The sequence below is a fragment of the Hemiscyllium ocellatum genome, chromosome 15 (genome assembly GCF_020745735.1).
Source record: "Hemiscyllium ocellatum isolate sHemOce1 chromosome 15, sHemOce1.pat.X.cur, whole genome shotgun sequence".
Taxonomy (NCBI): domain Eukaryota; kingdom Metazoa; phylum Chordata; class Chondrichthyes; order Orectolobiformes; family Hemiscylliidae; genus Hemiscyllium; species Hemiscyllium ocellatum.
In genome coordinates, this window is record NC_083415.1 from 37,759,950 (window position 1) to 37,778,473 (window position 18,524).

The 18,524-nt window shown below is 40.1% G+C and overlaps 1 protein-coding gene across 1 annotated transcript in view; it reads right to left on the reverse strand.

Annotated features, from left to right (window-relative positions):
* Positions 1-7,028: 7,028 nt before the first annotated feature.
* Positions 7,029-18,524, reverse strand: part of LOC132822752 (sodium/potassium-transporting ATPase subunit beta-1-interacting protein 3-like) — a 198,143-nt gene continuing 186,647 nt past the window's right edge. Inside the window, exons 6-7 of the mRNA XM_060836053.1 lie at positions 10,754-10,838; positions 7,029-7,115 (exon numbers count right to left, since the gene is read on the reverse strand). Of these exons, the coding sequence (XP_060692036.1) occupies positions 7,106-7,115; positions 10,754-10,838 (95 nt within the window). The 3' untranslated portion in view covers positions 7,029-7,105. The remainder of the gene's footprint in view (positions 7,116-10,753; positions 10,839-18,524) is intronic.

An 18,524-nucleotide genomic window follows, 5' to 3' on the forward strand; every position in this document is an offset into this window, starting at 1 on the left:
TCATTCCAAAACTGCAAAATTCACATTGCATGAAGCACTAAAGTTTTGGAAAGGCGATTCAGCCCCTTTAAATAGTGTGAACCTTCCTGTTTCAAAGGGTAATATAGATTAGTATGTTGGACCGGCAATTACTGTTGACAACAAAAGGAAACAAATCACCCAACATTCTACTATCAGCTATTCAAACAGACATTTAACTTTTGAAGTGATGGCCACACAGCAAAAAGGAGGACAGAAATATGTCATCAGAACATTTTAAGCATTTGTGCACAAGTATCTTCAACTGCCTTTTCTCACCAATTTATCATTGGAAGAATTGTGCTACATATGGATTTATTGAAACTTGCTTGTTATTACACAATGTTATGCTGTTATCTAGACACTGCTAAGAACAAAACTCTTAGCAAATTGGTTCAATGTAGTTTTTCTCAGTTTGTGTTCTCATTGTCCTATTTAATTTTTGTAGTTAAAAATACAGAGTTCTATTGAATGTAAATGTTATGACACCAAGATTTGAATTATCCTAATAAATATTTGTCATTATGTCTTACTCACATCAGCAGTCTCATTTGCCCCAGCTATTTTGTTATTCTACTGCTTTTAACTGAATATACTTCAAAGTATAAAAAATTAGTCCTAATTTACTGGGAGATAACCGAATAAGCAACTCATCTTTACACTTCCTTTTATTGCACCCACACACGTAAAATACAGTTTGTATGATCCTGACCATTGACATAATCCTGAGATAACTTTAATGATATTTCATTCTGTAAATGATGTCTATTTTGGGTAGAAGGAAGAATGGCATGCTTACCAACTAAATTCAAATCAGAGAAAGACTTGTTAATCCAATAAATGCACAGGCAGGTTGTTGATCATTCACAAGCCAGCATAATGAATTAATGGGTCGGGGGGGTTAGACGTGATAGCTGAGCAAAACTTCTTCCTGCTTGGCTTTAGATACCATGCAGACGAAGGCCCTTATGGATCGATTGGTCTGCCAGTCAAACAGTAGGGAGCAAAAAGGCACTTTACTTATTTTAAACTGTGTGTATCATTTGGTTTCTTGGAGAGATTAGGGTGTGAGGATGTGGAATGGGGATTTATTCATCAAATGATTTTTAAAAATATTCATTCATGGGGCTGTTGAGGGTTGCACCAGCATTTATTGCCTATCCCTAATTGCCCTTGAGAAGGTGGTGGTGTGCTGTGTTCCTGAATGGTTTCAGTCTATTTGGTGTAGTATCCACATGATGCTGTTTCAAGGATTTTGATCCAGTAACACTGAAGGAATGTCAATATTTTCCAATCTGGATGGTGAGTGGCTTGGAGGGAAACTTTATATTTGCTGCCCTTGTTCTTTTAGATGGTAGTGGGATGTGGGTTAGGAAGATGCTGTCTAAATGCCCTGGTGAATTTCAGTTGTGCATCTTGTAGATTGTACACACTGCTACCACAGAATGTCACTGGTGGAAGATGTGGATGCTTGTGCATGTGCTGCTATTACAAGTAACTATTTTGTCCTGGATGGTGTCAACCGTTTTGACTATTGTTGGAGCATACTCACCCGGGCAAGAGGAGAGTATTTCATCACATTCCTGACTTGTGGTTTGTAGAAGGTGGGTATAATTTGGGGAATCAGCAGGCGAGCTACTCATTGCAGGATTCCTAATTTCTAATCTGCCCTTGCAGCCACAGTATTTTTATGACTAGTCCAGTTTAGTTCATGGTCAATGTGATCACCTCCCCCACCCCACCACCATCCCCCCCCCCCCCCCCCCCCCCACCCCCAAAACCACCATGCACACACTGGATGTTGGTAGCAGAGGTTTCGGCAATGGTAATGACATTGACTGTCAAGGGGCAATGGTTAGATTCTCTTTTACTGGAAATGGTCATTATCTACCACTTGTGTGACGTGACGCGAACGTTACTTGCCATTTGTCAGCTAAACCTGGATATTGTCCATGTCTTGTTGCATCTGAACATGGACTGCTTCAGTATCTGAGGAGTTTTGAATGATGCTGAACATTATTCAATCATCAGTGAATGTCCTTTTGATGGAATGAAGGTCACTGATGAACAATTCAAGACAGTTGGGCCTAGAAGACTCCCTGGAGGAATATCTGCAGAAATGTTCTGAGACTGAGATGAATGACCTCTAACTACTCAAACAGTGTCTTCTAGATTAATTTCAAGATGACAGTGGCAGTATGGTAGGAATTGTTTGGACCCCGTGCCCAAATGCACCTGCTTGCCTGGCCATCCACATTTTTTTTTTGTTTTGTTTCTTCCTTTTTCTTTTGTATTAAAGTTCAGCTTATTGTCTTTTCTGTGGCTATGGTGAAGGAAGTTGGTTGCAAGGATTTGCTGGTGCAGCAGCAACCTGGTGGATCCAGATGTCCGTCCCTCATGGGCATAGTGGCAGTGCCTTTATCGAAGGCTTCATCGTCAGTGGGTCTGGTCTGTACCTCCTGCTGGCAGTGTGGCAATTTCAGTAGAGGTGGCAAGGTTGTTCCAGTTTGTTCCTCGTGGCTATGGTGGCACTCTGGTGGCTTCAGGTGGCAACTGAAGTGGCAATGGCTTGAGCAATTACTTCAGTGCTGGCAACTTGGTGGGTCTCGTCTGTCCTTTCTTGCTATGGCAGCAATGTAGTGGCATCAGTATCAGCTTCAGTGGTGGCAACAAGGTGGGTCCGGTCTGGAAATCGTTACTTTGGCAGCCTCAGGAGCCATAAGGTTGCATATTGTGTTTGAATACAATTCTGATGTGGTTGATGGCCCACAGCACTTCAGAGATGCCTAGACTTCAGTTACTAGATATGTTTGAAATTTATCTCATTAAGGATATGGGTAATGACAACACCACACAATGAATATCATCCTTTGTATGAAGACAAGACTTCATCTTCACAAGAATTGCGGCGTGATCACTCCTACCATTACTGTCATAGATCTGCTGCAGGCAGATTCATTAGGATAAGGTCAAGCATGTCACCCTGTCCTCCACAACCTACCACATTGCCCAGTTTAGCAGCTGAGGCTGACTGGACCATATCAGTCAGTAATGGTACTGCTGATCACTCTTAAAGCTAGATGTTTACATCCACACAGTGTAGATTCTGTGCTATTGCTATCTTCAGTGCTTCCATCAAGTGATAATCAAAATGGGAGGAGGCAGGATAGCTAGTAATCATGTTTGACCTGATACCTTGAGATTCCATAGATCTCGAAATAATGTTAAGAACTCCCAGCAACCTCCCAACCTGCATAGCACTGTATTGCCACCTTGATTGTGTTAATCCTGCTAGTGAGACAGGACAAAACCAAGAAGCGTGATTGTGTTGTCTTTTTGAGTATGAGTATGTGATGCTATCGCTTTATTAAACTGCCAGACAGCTCTCCCAATATTGGCACTAGCCCCCCTACTCCCCCCCCCCCCCCCCCCCTCCCAAAACCACCACCACCGCACCACCCATATGATAGTAGCAGGAACTTTGCAGGGTCAGTAGGCCTGAGTTCGCTGTTGTTATTTCCAGTGCTTGGATGCATGCTAGTTGATCCATCCATTTTCACTTTTTACTTTTTAACAGTTAAATACAACTGAGTGGTACAGTTATGAGTCAAGTCCGCTACTGTGGGTCTGGAGTCATATATGGGCCATCAGATGTTTGTCCCTAAAGGGCGTTAATGAACTAGGTAGGTGTTTTTGAGAAAGTTGACTATAAATAGACTTATAATTTCAGAGTTAATTTTTTGAGACCAAGTTACACCTTCTGCTGTGACAGGATGTGAACCCATGCAACATTCCTCCTAAGCTTCTCTGGCATTTGGGGCAGCAATTAGCATTGGCACACCAATTGTTGGCACTGGCTCCTGTTCTACCTTATCAGCCCATTTGGCCGATAAGAAAACTAGAGAGGATACTGAACCCATGCACTAGCAGTATTCACCCAGAGTTCTGGATTACAAGTTCAGTAACAATATCACTATGTCACCATTTCCTCTCAAAGAACAGCGTCCATGTTGGGAATCATGGAACACTATGTAGCCACTGGGGAATCAACATAGCTGTACAAACAGAACAATTATTTCCTTCCTTATGTCTTAGTTCTTACAAGTTAAGATTATTGTCTCTCAGCATTGGCATCTGCCCCTTTGTGGAGAGATTTTATTCCTTAGCAGGCAAACTAAAATGGTAACAAAATTTCTCAGTAGCTTGGTTTGAAATTTTTGTGTGTGGTAGACACCGAAGCAATCAAAACAAAATTATGGTGTTGCTTCTAACCAATTTAGACGAAGTGATTTCTCGCTACACTTTACTGGCACCTTCAGTTATTAAGACAACCCATGGGATCCCTATCTCAAGGTTGTGTTGTTGGTGAGACTGTTTTATTTCATAGTTGAGAGTCTAGTACCCAAGCCTGCCAGTGCCAGATCTAATATTGTATGTGAATATTTCCAGTTTTTGGCTCTCATGCTCCAAAATAAATGAATAAAGTAGGTGCTATGTGAAATAAATCACATAGTTAAACGTTCTCTATATTTTTAATATTTTAAAAATATTTTTTCAAGTATGTGTTATGCAGAGGTTTTCAATGTTGACTTGCATTATACCAAGTTCCATACTATACCAGGTTGCTCCTTAGTCAGGCTTCATTGTGGTTAATTCTCACATCCCTTGGTCAAAATGCCCTTTTTGTCTAAGTCATAATTTATTCTTTTTGGATGAGTAAATATATTATTTGTGTCTGACAATAATAGAGGAACTTTAAAGATTGCACTGAACTAGTAAAATAGTAAACAAATTAGACCAACCGACCTTCATGAATTGTGCTTTGTTGAAACTTGCACTTATTGCCAGCCTAGGAGTTGCAGTTTTTTAAAATATATTTGTTCAAGGTCTGTACTGCATTCTACCACAGCTGACTGATTAGGAATTGTTGTTATTTATGCTTTGGGTCTTTTGATCTGGCCTTGATGGCACATTCTGTAGACATATAGCTGATGCCACTGCTATTGACCTGCCTCTATTAATAACTCGAACAGTAATGATTTTCTGTCAGACAGCCATTTGCTAGTGTCATAGCAACTGACAAGTCTGCACAGTATGTGTGGGACAAGCATTCTATGTAAAATGTTCATTCAAGCGTAAAAGGCAGGATATTGAAGCCCTCAATGTAAACATTTGTACAGAAGAGGGCAGTGTTTCTCCAAACAGTAAAAAGAATGAAATTAGGTTAGATTACTTACAGTGTGGAAACAGGCCCTTCGGTCCCTGGCGCTGTGAGGCAGCAGTGCTAACCACTGTGCCACCGTGCTGCCCTAATTTAGACACTTTGCCTGTACTTTACAATTTGTTCCTTTCCCCCGCCTCATCCACAACTTTCTTTTACTGAGAAATTGCAAATGAGATGATCACTATACTGCCAAAAGAAAGCAATGGCAGCATCATTTTTCAGAGCATAGACACTATTGGACAGTGGACAATTGGCTACAGACATTAATCAAAACCATCTTGACGTAAACAAAACACTCAGGGCAGGTGTAAACTGTCACTTCCTCCACTGTCTAAAATGAAACATGCTGCTACAAACTAATGCCTAATGTGAGTTATGATGCTCTGTACAAAATTATATTTTTGTGTAATGTTCCAGTTATCTGCCAATACTCCCTGCTCTTATGAATGACATTCAAAATTTGAAAACATAAAATTTTATTTTTTGAACTGTTTAGTACATATTCCTGGACAAATGTATGCATTTATGATATTACTAATTTGATTCACCTGACCAGACATGAAATGACACACTGGAAGCCTAGGTATAAGGTAAATCAAGTATTTCTTTCAGTGTTATTGTAACCTGCAGGATGGTGTGGCATTCTTTATATGATATTTCTTAAGACTATGTTGTCTCTTACATTAGTCAGACATCTTTTAGCATTTTCCAAGAAAATCGCTTCAGCATACTGTACCGTACTTACTGACACTATTGTGGAATTAGATCATTACCAGGTAGGCTCATAAAATCAGGATTATGAATTAAACATAGACCAGTAAATGAATTCTTTTAAAAAGCAACTTTATACAGTTATCCATTTACTATAGAGTGGAAAAATTGCTAATATCCAGTAAGTTTAAAAATAATTAGTTACTGTCCTAATCTATTTGTGCTGGTGAAAATTCTTCTTACGTATATGCACACCTCCTTGCCATTAGATCCAGAACTATCTTTAAGATACAGACTTCATCTGATGTTTGTAATGATATGAACATTTGTTTGGTACAGGTTCTACATTTCATAACAAGCAGTGTAAACTAAAGGTACAGTAAGTGCAACTGAATTAATCATACTCGATGATGAGTCAAAAGACCCTTTAAAAGAATGTGAGCAAAGGTCTGAATGAAATGTTAATGTAATGTGGGAGCATTTCCTGTTTATGAAACAATACTTGCAAGCCTGACAGAAAATGAGGAATTTGTAATATCGAAGATCAAAACATTTCACTATAAAAAACAGTCAACAATGGGCTGATTATCATACAAATGATAATGTACATTGATAACTGGAAAACAAATTTTCTGTCAAAAAAGATATCTTACTTTGTATGGCAGCATGGCAAATGAATCGAGTTGAAGGCTATACTGCTTCCCTGCTCCAGAAAGCTAACTGCTCCTCTGCGAAAAACCACTTAATCGATACAAAGTCACAGCATCATGCTTCAAAACCCAAAATCTACTTTCCGTATTTTCAAATTATGGAATGACATTATTAAAGTGGGCATCTTTTGTTCTACGCATCTAAGACCATGCAAACCAATTGTGGGTTTTGGTCCAACATTGTCCCTGGTATAATGCTCATAGCTTTGATCTCAAATGAGCAACTCTTCTTTGTACCTGCATGCAAATACAGTGAATTATGGCAATCCAAAGAAAATACAGTTATGTCATAAATGACTATAAATTGTTACAGTACGCAAAACATTAATTCTTCCACAAAGGATAAACTTGGAACCATATGAGCTGCTTTTTTAAAAAAGAAATGTTGTCTTGTTGCAATGGTTTCTTCCAATAAAGAGGTACTGTAGTGAAGTCTGTTCATTTACGTAGACCTGTAGAGAAAATAAGAAACCAGTTTATAAATATTCTTGACCACCTTTTAAAGCCTTTTCTACTTAATTTAAAACATTTCATTTGCTCAATAGCTCAATGAATACAGACATTAGCTTTGTGAGGCATACCAGGCAAGATTTGATTCCTGATCTGATAGAGGGAATTAAAATTTAAATTGCTGATCTTGGTTTAGAGTGAGAAAGATTTTCCTTGTTTAAAGTCACTAACTATTGACCTCTATGGCAAGAGGGTGGGTGTCTGTTAAAGGCTGAATCAGGTTTGGCCTTGAAGCCCCCACAAACAAATAGATTGTCAACCATCGCTGTCAGGGCTTACATGAATAATGGCCAAGGGTGAGGTACTGAAGGACAACTTGTACAAGCAGAACCATCCAGTAAGCTATCAAAAGCTCTAGAGAAATAAGAGGGATAAAAATGAGGGAGCAACAATATTTGTTAGTGGCAGTAAGAGTTTATTAACAAGTTGTCCAAATGCAAAGCACAAAATAGAACGTAGAATAAACATGAAAGAAATTGATATTAAATTATGTATAATTCCCAGAGTATAAAGAAGCTATTACACAGCTTTCTTTGGGATGGGGTCAGGTGAGTGATGAGTTATTACATGACAGAAAATTTCTATTTTCCCAAAGATAAAGCTTTCTGTAGTGGATATTCCATTTAATGGTCTTGCTAATAACGAACAAGTTCCACTCCCCAAAAAAATGACTGGCAGAAGGAATTATGAAGAATAACTATACATTAGTAAAACCTGACCTGATGTTTGGGTCTCAGGACTAGTTGTTTAGAGGGTTGGTACTTTAGTATTTACTCTAATAAGTCATCAGAATTAAAACAATATGTAACATGGAAGTGTTCTTCTCTACCGTAGATTCTCATTGCCGATGGGGGTTTCCACATTGGAATTTGCAGGACATTTGCGATAACCTAGTGGTATTATTGCTAGGCTATTAATTCAGAGACCCAGGTGATACTCTTGGGATCTGGGTTTAAATCCTACCATGGCAGATGATGGAATTTAAATTCAGTTTTTTAAAAATCTGGAATGAGGGGTCTATGGTGACCATGAAACCATTACCGATTAAGAGGGAGAAACAAACTAGTTAACTAATGCCGTTCAGGGAAGGAAATCTGCTGTCCTTACTTGGTCTGGCCTAAATATGACTCCAGATCCACAGTAATATAGCTGACTAATAATAACTAGGGATGGGCAATAAGTTCAAGCCTAACCCTTGAATGAATAAAAGAAGTGATTAAGGATTTAATTTTTAATGCAATACTGAATGTTGAACATGGTCTTTTCATTCAGCCTAACCAGTAACTATTGTATCAGTGCTTAACCTTGTATAGAAGAACACGACAGGGTGGAGATGAATGAAAAATAAATACACTTAAGATTATTTTGAGGATATACTCCAATCGATTTGGAACCTAGGAAAGCTCAGAATTAGGATATACCTGTCTTCACAGTCCATCTAACCAATCCTAAACTGTAAGCCTACAAGCACTTTGGTTGCATATTCACTGATTCTTCATTGAGTCTCCATGTAAATTCATGATTGGAAGGGTACATACAATCCCAGAACTGTGGAAGAAATATTAATATTTTTAGGAAATCTTGCAAATAATTGCCTCTGCTCCTCTATTGTGCATTAGCCTTCAAATTTATTAATCATTAAAGTGAGTACTTTGATCAGCATCTTTGATTTAACCTCAATGAAATATCTAAGCACTAACTCCAGATATAGCCCATTACAAACATTTCCAGCATGAAATATATCAGGAACAACTGGCCATAACTAAACCACTCCATGAAATGGCATTGTCAGGACAGACAATGTTGTTATCTCTATTTTACTTATTAAAGAGTTTTTTTTAAACACTTGCTGTTTTATTTTAGTACATTGATTATCACCTTTTAGTTAGTTATCAATTGACATCATACCATGTTTGTAATGAATAAGTCTTAAGTTAGTGAAAAATACTGGATTTATGTTTTATGATGAAAAACTTTAATTTGTATGTATTATAGGATGTTGTGTCTTTACATTGGGAATTTATTGTCACCTATTGTAATGTTGCTTTAAGGAGAAAAATAAACAGGAGTGGTGTGAGGTTATCACTGGGACATGATCTCCAATGAGGCTAGCATTAGCAATAAATGGAAGCCAAAATTAGAACTGTAAACATAGGATGTAACTTAAGATTAGGTTGTTGCAGAGAAGTCATAAGCACTCTTCCCATAGATTGAGAATTGCAAATATTAATGTTCCAAAGAAAGTCAAATTGGAGTCAAACCTTTAGCTTTGTTTCTGTCCTGGAGATACTGCCAAAGCTGCCATCACTGCCATATGTCCATCATCTATAATTTTCATTTCACATCTCCCACATCCACTATACTTTGCTATTTTTTTTGAGAAAGGTCATTAGTTGCGTTAAACAGAGGTACACAGATTCAGATTAAATGCTGTGAAATCTGTCTGAAAAAGGATATAAGAACAGGACACTTGCCAGGGGCCTTTACACTTACCAGGGGATAGCATGAGGTACTTGTTGGAAACACTAGGTGGGAGAGAAAGTTAAGAGATGGTAGTAAAGCACTTGCTAGAAAGTTAGCACTAGTGTGGGACATTTCTAAACAACAGATAATTACCATAGGTTAAGGGTTGTTGTAAAATCCCAGATCAGTATTCGAGCTAAAGTCCTTAAGAGAAAGGAAGCATTAATTCCTTTTTAGGAAGCTGCTTCCTCAGCAGCAGCTGTGAACTGTGCAACTACTTTATCAAGCACTCAGCAAGCAGTTGTGAACTGTATAGCTACAGCAGTTAAGACAAACTAGGAAATTAGCATTTATGTTGTAAAGCTGTGAAGGGGTTTGTATGCACATTAGAGTTAAGTTGCCTGAGCTAAAATCTCAAAGGACACCATGAATTAAGAGACCAGGTTCCAGGAACAAAGAGAAGACCTCACTGAAAGATATACTGACTCTAATCTTTGTACCAAGCAATGCCTTGACTACTGTAATGATGATTGTTAAATGTTTGTTATCCAATCAATCTTGTTACTTTTGCATCCCAAATGAGTGATTGTTCTTTGTGCCAAAATGCTTATCCCTTTACAGAAATCTTCTTCCTTTGGGATTCAGTATGTGCTCCAGAGTTCTACAGTATGGAGTCTCAAACAGGAGTTGAATGTTAAATGGGATGTAAGGCTGGCAATGGGGAACCCATAAGTTCAAGGGAGCCACATACACAGGAGCAACAAATGGGAACTTTGGGCTTATGCTTGAAACGTCGAATTCTCTATTCCTGAGATGCTGCCTGGCCTGCTGTGCTTTGACCAGCAACACATTTGCAGCTGTGATCTCCAGCATCTGCAGACCTCATTTTTTACTCGGAACTTTGATCATGCCCATTTTCCACTTTGCACCACAAGCCAGTGAAGCATGTTGGTGATCATCCCCACTGAATTCGGTATAGCTTCTGTTTTGTGACCAATCAGTACCAGTATTATGTCTTTATTCAGACAAGGTTGCTAAAATGGAAAATAGACAGGTTAAAGGTATTGCGTGTTGCTAGTACAAAAAGCCATTAGGGTGACAGGAGGTAATTACTTACAGATAAACTGGCTTTAATAGTACATGAGAGGGTTTCTGAGGCACATGGTAGACGGAGAATGAATCAAATCCACCTATAAAATCAACTGCAATCACAACATAATTGTAAATAAATAATATGTATGAAGAGCTCCTTTCCATGGTTAAAGCAAAGCAACCAAACAGCAATTATAAACAAAAATTATAACAAACTGATCAAGATAAAGTTAAAATAAAAACAAATAATAGCTGAAATACAAGATCAATCACATGTTTAGCAACTAATTTGAAAAGGTATTGCTTCAAGTAGGAAGTAGCAGGAGAGAAGATTTGGATCCACTAATTCTAATCCAATGTTATTTGAAGCCTGCAGTTAATCGTATTTACAATTTCAAATAGGCAACTAAATGCTGTCAATAACATGAAGAGTTGAAGAAGTCCTGTGTGATAGAAGGTTTATCACCTGACTTGAACTTCCATTTTAAAAAATAAAATGAAACCTGTAGCTCTATTCAGGGTTAGTCATTATCAGGGGCTATGTTTGCATCCGAGGCTTGACATTTATTCTAACTCAGTTCCCCAGAATAGCATATTGAAGGTGTAAGATGGATGAATTAATATCCACAGCTGAAGCAAAGTTATTTTCTTACTTTTAAGGCTTCTAGTCATAAGGAGTTATAGTTTAGTGATCTTTGGTCAAATACACTTTTCATTTGTTGTCTAAAGTCAACCGTTCTATAAAACTGTTGTAAGAACTTTTCAGGAATGCAATCAGATCTAATGCAATTGGCAAAAGGTAAGGTAAAAGGCAGCCTTCATTCTCTTTTTTACTTACAATTTAAGGTTATTTTCCATTGAAGTAATGTTTTGCAGGTATGTGGCTTCACAAAGATAAAACAAGGATCACTCTGGCAACCTTTATAGAAGGTACATATTTTCAAAGCTCTTATATGCATCAGTGTTCTGAGTGACATCAGAATTGAGAGATGAGCAGGAAACATAGAACATTACAGCGCAGTACAGGGATGTTGCGCTGACCTGTTATACTAATCTGAAGCCTATTTAACCTACACTATTCCATGTACGTCCATATACTTGTCCAATGACAACTTAAATGTACTTAAAGTTGGCAAATCTACTATCATTGCAGGCAAAACATTCCATACCCTTACTATTCTCTGAGTAAAGAAAGACTGAACTCTCTGGGGTATTTCTCTCTACAATGTCTAGTCCAAGAGTGACAAGACTGAGGTCTTTAAAATTCTGAAATGCTTTGCTAGAGAAGATTCAGTGAAGATATTTTCATTTGCAGGTGAGGCCAATACTGGGGTCCATAAATAAATACTTATGTTTGGAGTGCAATGTTGATCGATTTAAATCTGAACCCTAGCTTAATGGGGATGATTTGAGTGTGACCTGCAGTGAAACCAATGGATTGCTACATGGCTTACAGGGAATATGGACCATAAATATGGATAGTCACCAAGAAATTCAAATGAGAATTCAAGATAAACTCCTTTGTCCAGAGAGGAGGAATATGTAGCATTCACTATCGCAAGTATTGACAGAGATGAATTACATACGTGCGTTGAAGAGGAATCTGGATAAACACAGGACGAAAAAATTAACAGAAGGGTAGTTTAATAGGATTTAATGAGAAGTGTAAAATGAGCTTCATGTACAACATACACAACACCTATTGAGCTCAGTAGCCTGTTTTTGTGCTATAAACATTGTGTAACATGGTCACCTATTTCCTGACAAAGAACAAGGCAAGTCTGCATTAAATCTCTGCATGAAAAATGCAATTTCTCAAAGTTGAACCAATATAAAATATCATCCATCTTTATTGTAATACATGCTGTAGCAGAAAGACCATGCTAAAAATCTACATGATAGCTCAATGCACTATTGGCATTCTCCTCCTTGTATGTCCATGTAATTTATATATTCCAATTAAAAAGACATCTTTTCCTCGTTATGTAAAAATATGGAAAAAAATGTCATCAGCTTTCTAGAAAAGATTTTGAGTAACGTGGAAATGTCATGGTGTCGACAGTTCCAAGTCAAGGTAAATGCTTCTGTTATGTTGAGTGAAGAAAGCAAATTAGCTATAATGCAATTAGAGAAGCATGGAGGAGACATGCTGGTCAGTGAACCCAAGACATTTCTGCTAATTCAAAATGGTCTTAACAAAGTGCATAACAAGCTGAAATGTCACATGGTGCAGAGAAGAAAAAATAATTAGAATGTGATTAAGTAAGAATGAAACTGAAGGAACAGTCAATGCTCCACTTAAGCTATTATTATTGATTATTTTAACAAGGTCTATACATCATTCCTTATTTGTCTAACTACACCAGCATCAATATATCCCATCACTTAGAGACATAGAATCATAGAATCCCTACAGTATGGAAGCAAGTCATTCACACATGAGTCCACACCGACCCTCCAAGGAGCATACCATCCAGACCCCTCCTACCCATCTTCCATTCCCTATAACCTTGCATTTCCAATGGCTAATCAAACTACATATCCCTGGACACTATGGGTAATTAGCATTACTGTGGGAGGAAACTGGAGCACTCAGAGGGAACACAGGCAGACATGGGGAGAATGTGTAAATTCCACATAAACAATCACCTATGGTTAGAATCAAATCCAGGTCCCTGACACTGTGAGGCAGCAATGCTAACCACTGTGCCACCCCAGTCATAGAGTAATTTAGCACAGAACCAGAGCCTTCTGCCCAACTCATTCATGCCAACCAGGTTTCCCAAACTAAACCAATGCAATTTGCCTGCATATCCCTACAAGCCTTGCCTATTCATTTTCCTGCCCAAATATCTTTGAAGATGTTGTAACTGTACCTACATCTACCACTTCCTCTGGCAACTGATTCCACATAACCACCACGTTCTGCATGAAAAGCTTGCCCCTCAAGTCCCTTTTAAATTTTTCTCCTCTCACTTTAAATCTATGCCCTATAGTTTTGAACTCTCCCACCCTCAGGAAACGGCCTTTGCTAGTCACCTTTCTTATGTCACTCACGATTTTATAAACATCTAGCAAGGTCGTCCCTCAACTTCCTACACTCCCAGCCTACAACTGAAACCCTCCAGTCCCAGTAACATCCATTTAAATCTTTTCTGAATTCTTTTCAATTTAACAATATCCTTCCTAAAACAGGGCGACTAGAACAGTATGCAGTACTCCAAAAGTGGCCTCACCAATGTCCTGTACTGCTCTGACCAATAGGATTAGACAGTATGGCAAAGGGATGAAAATAACAGATCAATTGTGGAAGGGATGGGGGAATAGTGGGGGTGTGAATGGTTGTAAAATTCTGCTGCATACCACACAACCCATTCCCAACACCACCCAACCCGTCCCCACGTTTTTGCCAGCAGTGGGATATGCATTTGGAGGCCTGCCGTGGACCAATCAAAACTAATAAATAACCACATAAGTGCCTCCTCCTACTTCCTCTGGGATTTAACCCTCAATGGAGAGACCCACACCATGCCCGGCAGCTTTTACCGTTTGGACTACTGGCTGAATGGGACTTGGAGCACAATGGGCCCATGTACCCATTGGAGTCCCCTTAAGACTATCCCATTTCTGTTTTTCCCTCCTTCCTGCCTACTCCGCATTAGACCCCACCCAACTTGCCCCCATCATCAGGACCCACAAGCCCAGCCTCAGCAATGAGCTCCTCTCTCTGGACTTACCTTCACAATTGACTCAAAGATTATCACTGTTGTGAACTAGATGCAGTCCATTGTGGCACTGCTGGAACCAGAGAGCTGCTTGCCATATGATTTGCGGGCAACTCTCAGAACTGAGGCTTCTTCCACAGACAGAGGTGTACGTCTCACTCTGAGCCAATTAATGGCCTTGTCCTGATGCAAAATGCAGTTCATACCTTTATGCTTATTACCTAGAGATATGGTGTTTGCTTAGACTCGTTTATCGCCAGGTACTTATGTCCAAATATATATGCAAATACACTATTCAAATGTATAATGGAAATATGTGCACATAAGCATAGACATCCAGATACACATACACACAAGCACTTATACAAAAGTGTTTTCCTCGAAAGGCTGCCTGGGTATTATAATTTGAGATTCATGATTCTCTATGATACATTTTACATCAAGGAGCAAAGCTCATGGTGAATCATGAAATTTTCAAAACCTTTAACAGTGAAAAATACATGATTATAATTCAAAAATATCTATACAAAATACTTCGCGATCTAGTTTTTAATTACCATCAGACCACATTAGACCAGCCAAGATTTAGAGGCTGGACTGTCCTGAATGGGACCTTTGGAGCAAGGGCAGGAAGAAATCCTCTCCACTCAGGGGTAACATCGTAAGCCAAGAAACGGCCTTTTTCATAATTGGCACTTGCTGCTGTATTTCAGGAGTTAAAGATTCCAAAGCTATTTTGCCAGTGACTGAGGAAAGACAGGTGACTAAGATAAGTGAAGGGTAGGGTGGTAGATGGGGTAGGGAAGCAATGAACCAGGTGGATATAGTGCTGTGTCAGTGAGATAAGGAGGGTGACAGGTAAGTGGATGAGTGCTTGGGTAGGTCAGGGAAATTGGGTTGAGGCTGGGGATAGTTGTTGGACCTGAATAGAATTGAAATTTGCCATGTGTACTTTTATATAAAAAAATACAGTGAAAAGTTTTATAAGTCACCCCACCATGACACCTACCTCAATGACAGAAGTGATACATAATGATAAAGAAAAGTAAAATTAAGACAAAGTTAATGGCTCATGGTTCAGGGAAAGCCAGGTCAGGAATCATGGAATACCCTGAAGATTTAGCCAGGAGAAGATTGCCATGCCAGGCCATGGGAATATTGGGCTGGAGGCCTCTGCCGAAGAAGACTGCCATGCCAGGCTGAGACCACCACTGGATAAGACCATCTGCCAAGCCACTGGAATACCTGAATGCCAAAGATGAAGATTTCCACACAGGGACAAGACCTCCACATGTGAACAAGATCATCAAGTCAAGACCGCCACACTGGGACAATGTCGCCACACTGGGACACGATCACCACACTGGGACATGATCACCATGCTGGGACATGATCACCATGCTGGGACAACATCAACACGTCGGGACAACATTAACACGCCAGGACAACATTGACACCCCGGGACAACATCACCACGCTAGCACATGATCCACACGCTGGGACACGCTCACCAGGCTGAGACATGATCACCACGCTGAGACATGATCACCACGCTGGGACAACATCGCCACGCTGGGACAACATCAACACGCCCGGACAACATCAACACGCCGGAACAACATGAACACGCTGGGACAACATTGCCACACTAGCACATGATCCACACACTGGGACACGATCACCACTTTGAGACATGATCACCACGCTGAGACAATATCGCCACGCCGGGACAACATTGCCACGCCGGGACAACATCGCCACGCTGGGACAACATCGCCACGCTGGGACATGATCGCCACGCTGGGACAACACCAACACACTGGGAAATGATCGCCACACTGGGACGTGATTGCCACGCTAGGACATGATCGCTACGCTGGGACATGATCGCCACACTGGGACTTGATCGCCACGCTGGGACATGATCACCACGCTGAGACACGATCGCCACGCTGAGACATCAACACGCCGGGACAACATTGACAGGCCGGGACATGATTGCCATGCTAGGTCGTGATTGCCATGCTGGGACAACAACTACACGCTGGGACAACATCGCCATACTGGGACAGTATCGCCATGCTGGGACAGATTGCCGAGCCAAGCCAAGATCGGCAAACCGGGACAGGATTGCCACACCGGGTCAGGATCACCACACTGGGACAAGATCGCTTTTCTCCACCTCAGGCACCTGAGCCTAGCTGTGGACCTGCAGCCACTGCCTTGCCTGCGGGTCCAGGCCAGGGGAGTTAGCCACGGACCTGTTCCTCACTCATCAGGAGACCCCAGACTGGGATGGAGCCATATCCGGCTTATCCTGGCATCATTGCTGCTGTTGCTGCCTCTACCGCCAGAAGCCCCTGGGAGGTTCAGATTGGGATAGTACCAGATTCACTGGGTTCACTTTGGTCTAGTTTTTGGTTGGGGGATGGTGGTGGGTGTCAAGTACAGCAATGTTTGGAGGTGGCATTGGTCAGGTGCACCAGGGTTCAATTCAGCATGTGTTTCAGGGAGGGGTGAGGGACAGGGACTCAGTCACCAAGGTCAAATCAGGTCCAGTGATGGTGGGGCCAGGAGTTAAGATTGTCAGTGATCAGAGGGTGTAGCTTTGGTGTCCGTGATGAGTTAGAGCATGTTTTAATCTTCAAATCTTTTCTGGGCAATTTGGAGTCCTGTAAATTCTCTGGCATGAAGGAACTCTTAGATGTAGAGGAATTGCCTATCAGAATTTTCAATTTCCTGGGCAATTTCCCTGGAATCAGCTGTTTTGGTGATATTGCATGGTTACAGCTTGCAACTTCAGCCCGCGCTACTCCAATGACTATATGGCCATCAGAAAAAGGATGAAGCATGCCCACTAGGCTAGATCCTGTGCAGACATGCGCAAGTTGACCCTTTCAGGCTACCTTGAGTGTGCAGGAGCACATATCTGCGCTCTTAATCTATTAGGCCCTGCACAACAAATAATTGGAGAGAATACGGAGTAGGAGTCCATACTCAAACTTGAAAAGAATTCCCAGGTTACACTGAGTTCTTATCTAACTTGGCATTGCCCTAGATTTACACTTTATCTAGTCTCAAACCCAAATGTAAAGCAAATGATCTCCTCAGAGAATCTCACATTATTTCCTTCTATGAACACTATTGTGGACCAGACCAACCCCTCTCAAATATATCAAGAAGATAACCCAGACCCTAACTTTTTCTTATTTAAAGGCAAATGGAAGGTGGTGTGTTTCAGATGTAATTTGATTGGCTACATTACTTGGCTTTAAGCCAAACACACTTTATTCTTATCCTGTAGTTAAATACAAACAAAGAAGAATTGGCATAACTTTAACTCTATTGGAAAACTTAACAAAATAAAAGATTATTTAACCACTAAACAGCAACTGTTTCAATATAGTCACACCCCAGAAACACTCTTGGCAAAGGCAAATTAAAAAAATAGATTGTCTCGCATGCAATGTTTCTCCATCCAGGAGGAAATAACATCAAGAGAAAATTCTGGTAGAGAGAAAACCTAAGGTTTTAGCTGTAGCAGCCAACTTCAAAACCCCAACAACTGCTGAAAGCTAAACTAAAACCCCGGTTCTTTGGGAGCCTGTCCCTATTGTTCCAACTTAAAAAAAACCAAGGCCTCACAAGCTGTTTACTTTATTGGCTTGGAACAGACCATTTGGTACCTGTAACGCAACCTCTTTTCATAAAACAAACTGGGGCAAAATACACCTCTTAAAGCAATAATATTCTTACTGCACAGTGGAGACCTAACTGCATAAACTATTGCCCATCAATTTGAAAATGGGGATATAGCTTGAACCTGAATCACAAGACTATACTCAACAACACAGGCATTGAAAGTATGCTATTGAAGAATAGCATACAATAAACTTTAGTACGCTGATATTTCTCCAATATTCTATGAGTGCTATTTCCATTTAAACTATTTAGTTTACACTTTCAGAAGGGATACAGTATCAGAGATCTGGACATTCACAAATCTTTGGAGGTGGTTGGACAAGTTGAAACTGGAATTCTGAATTTCATAGAAGAAGCAATCGAAAGGAA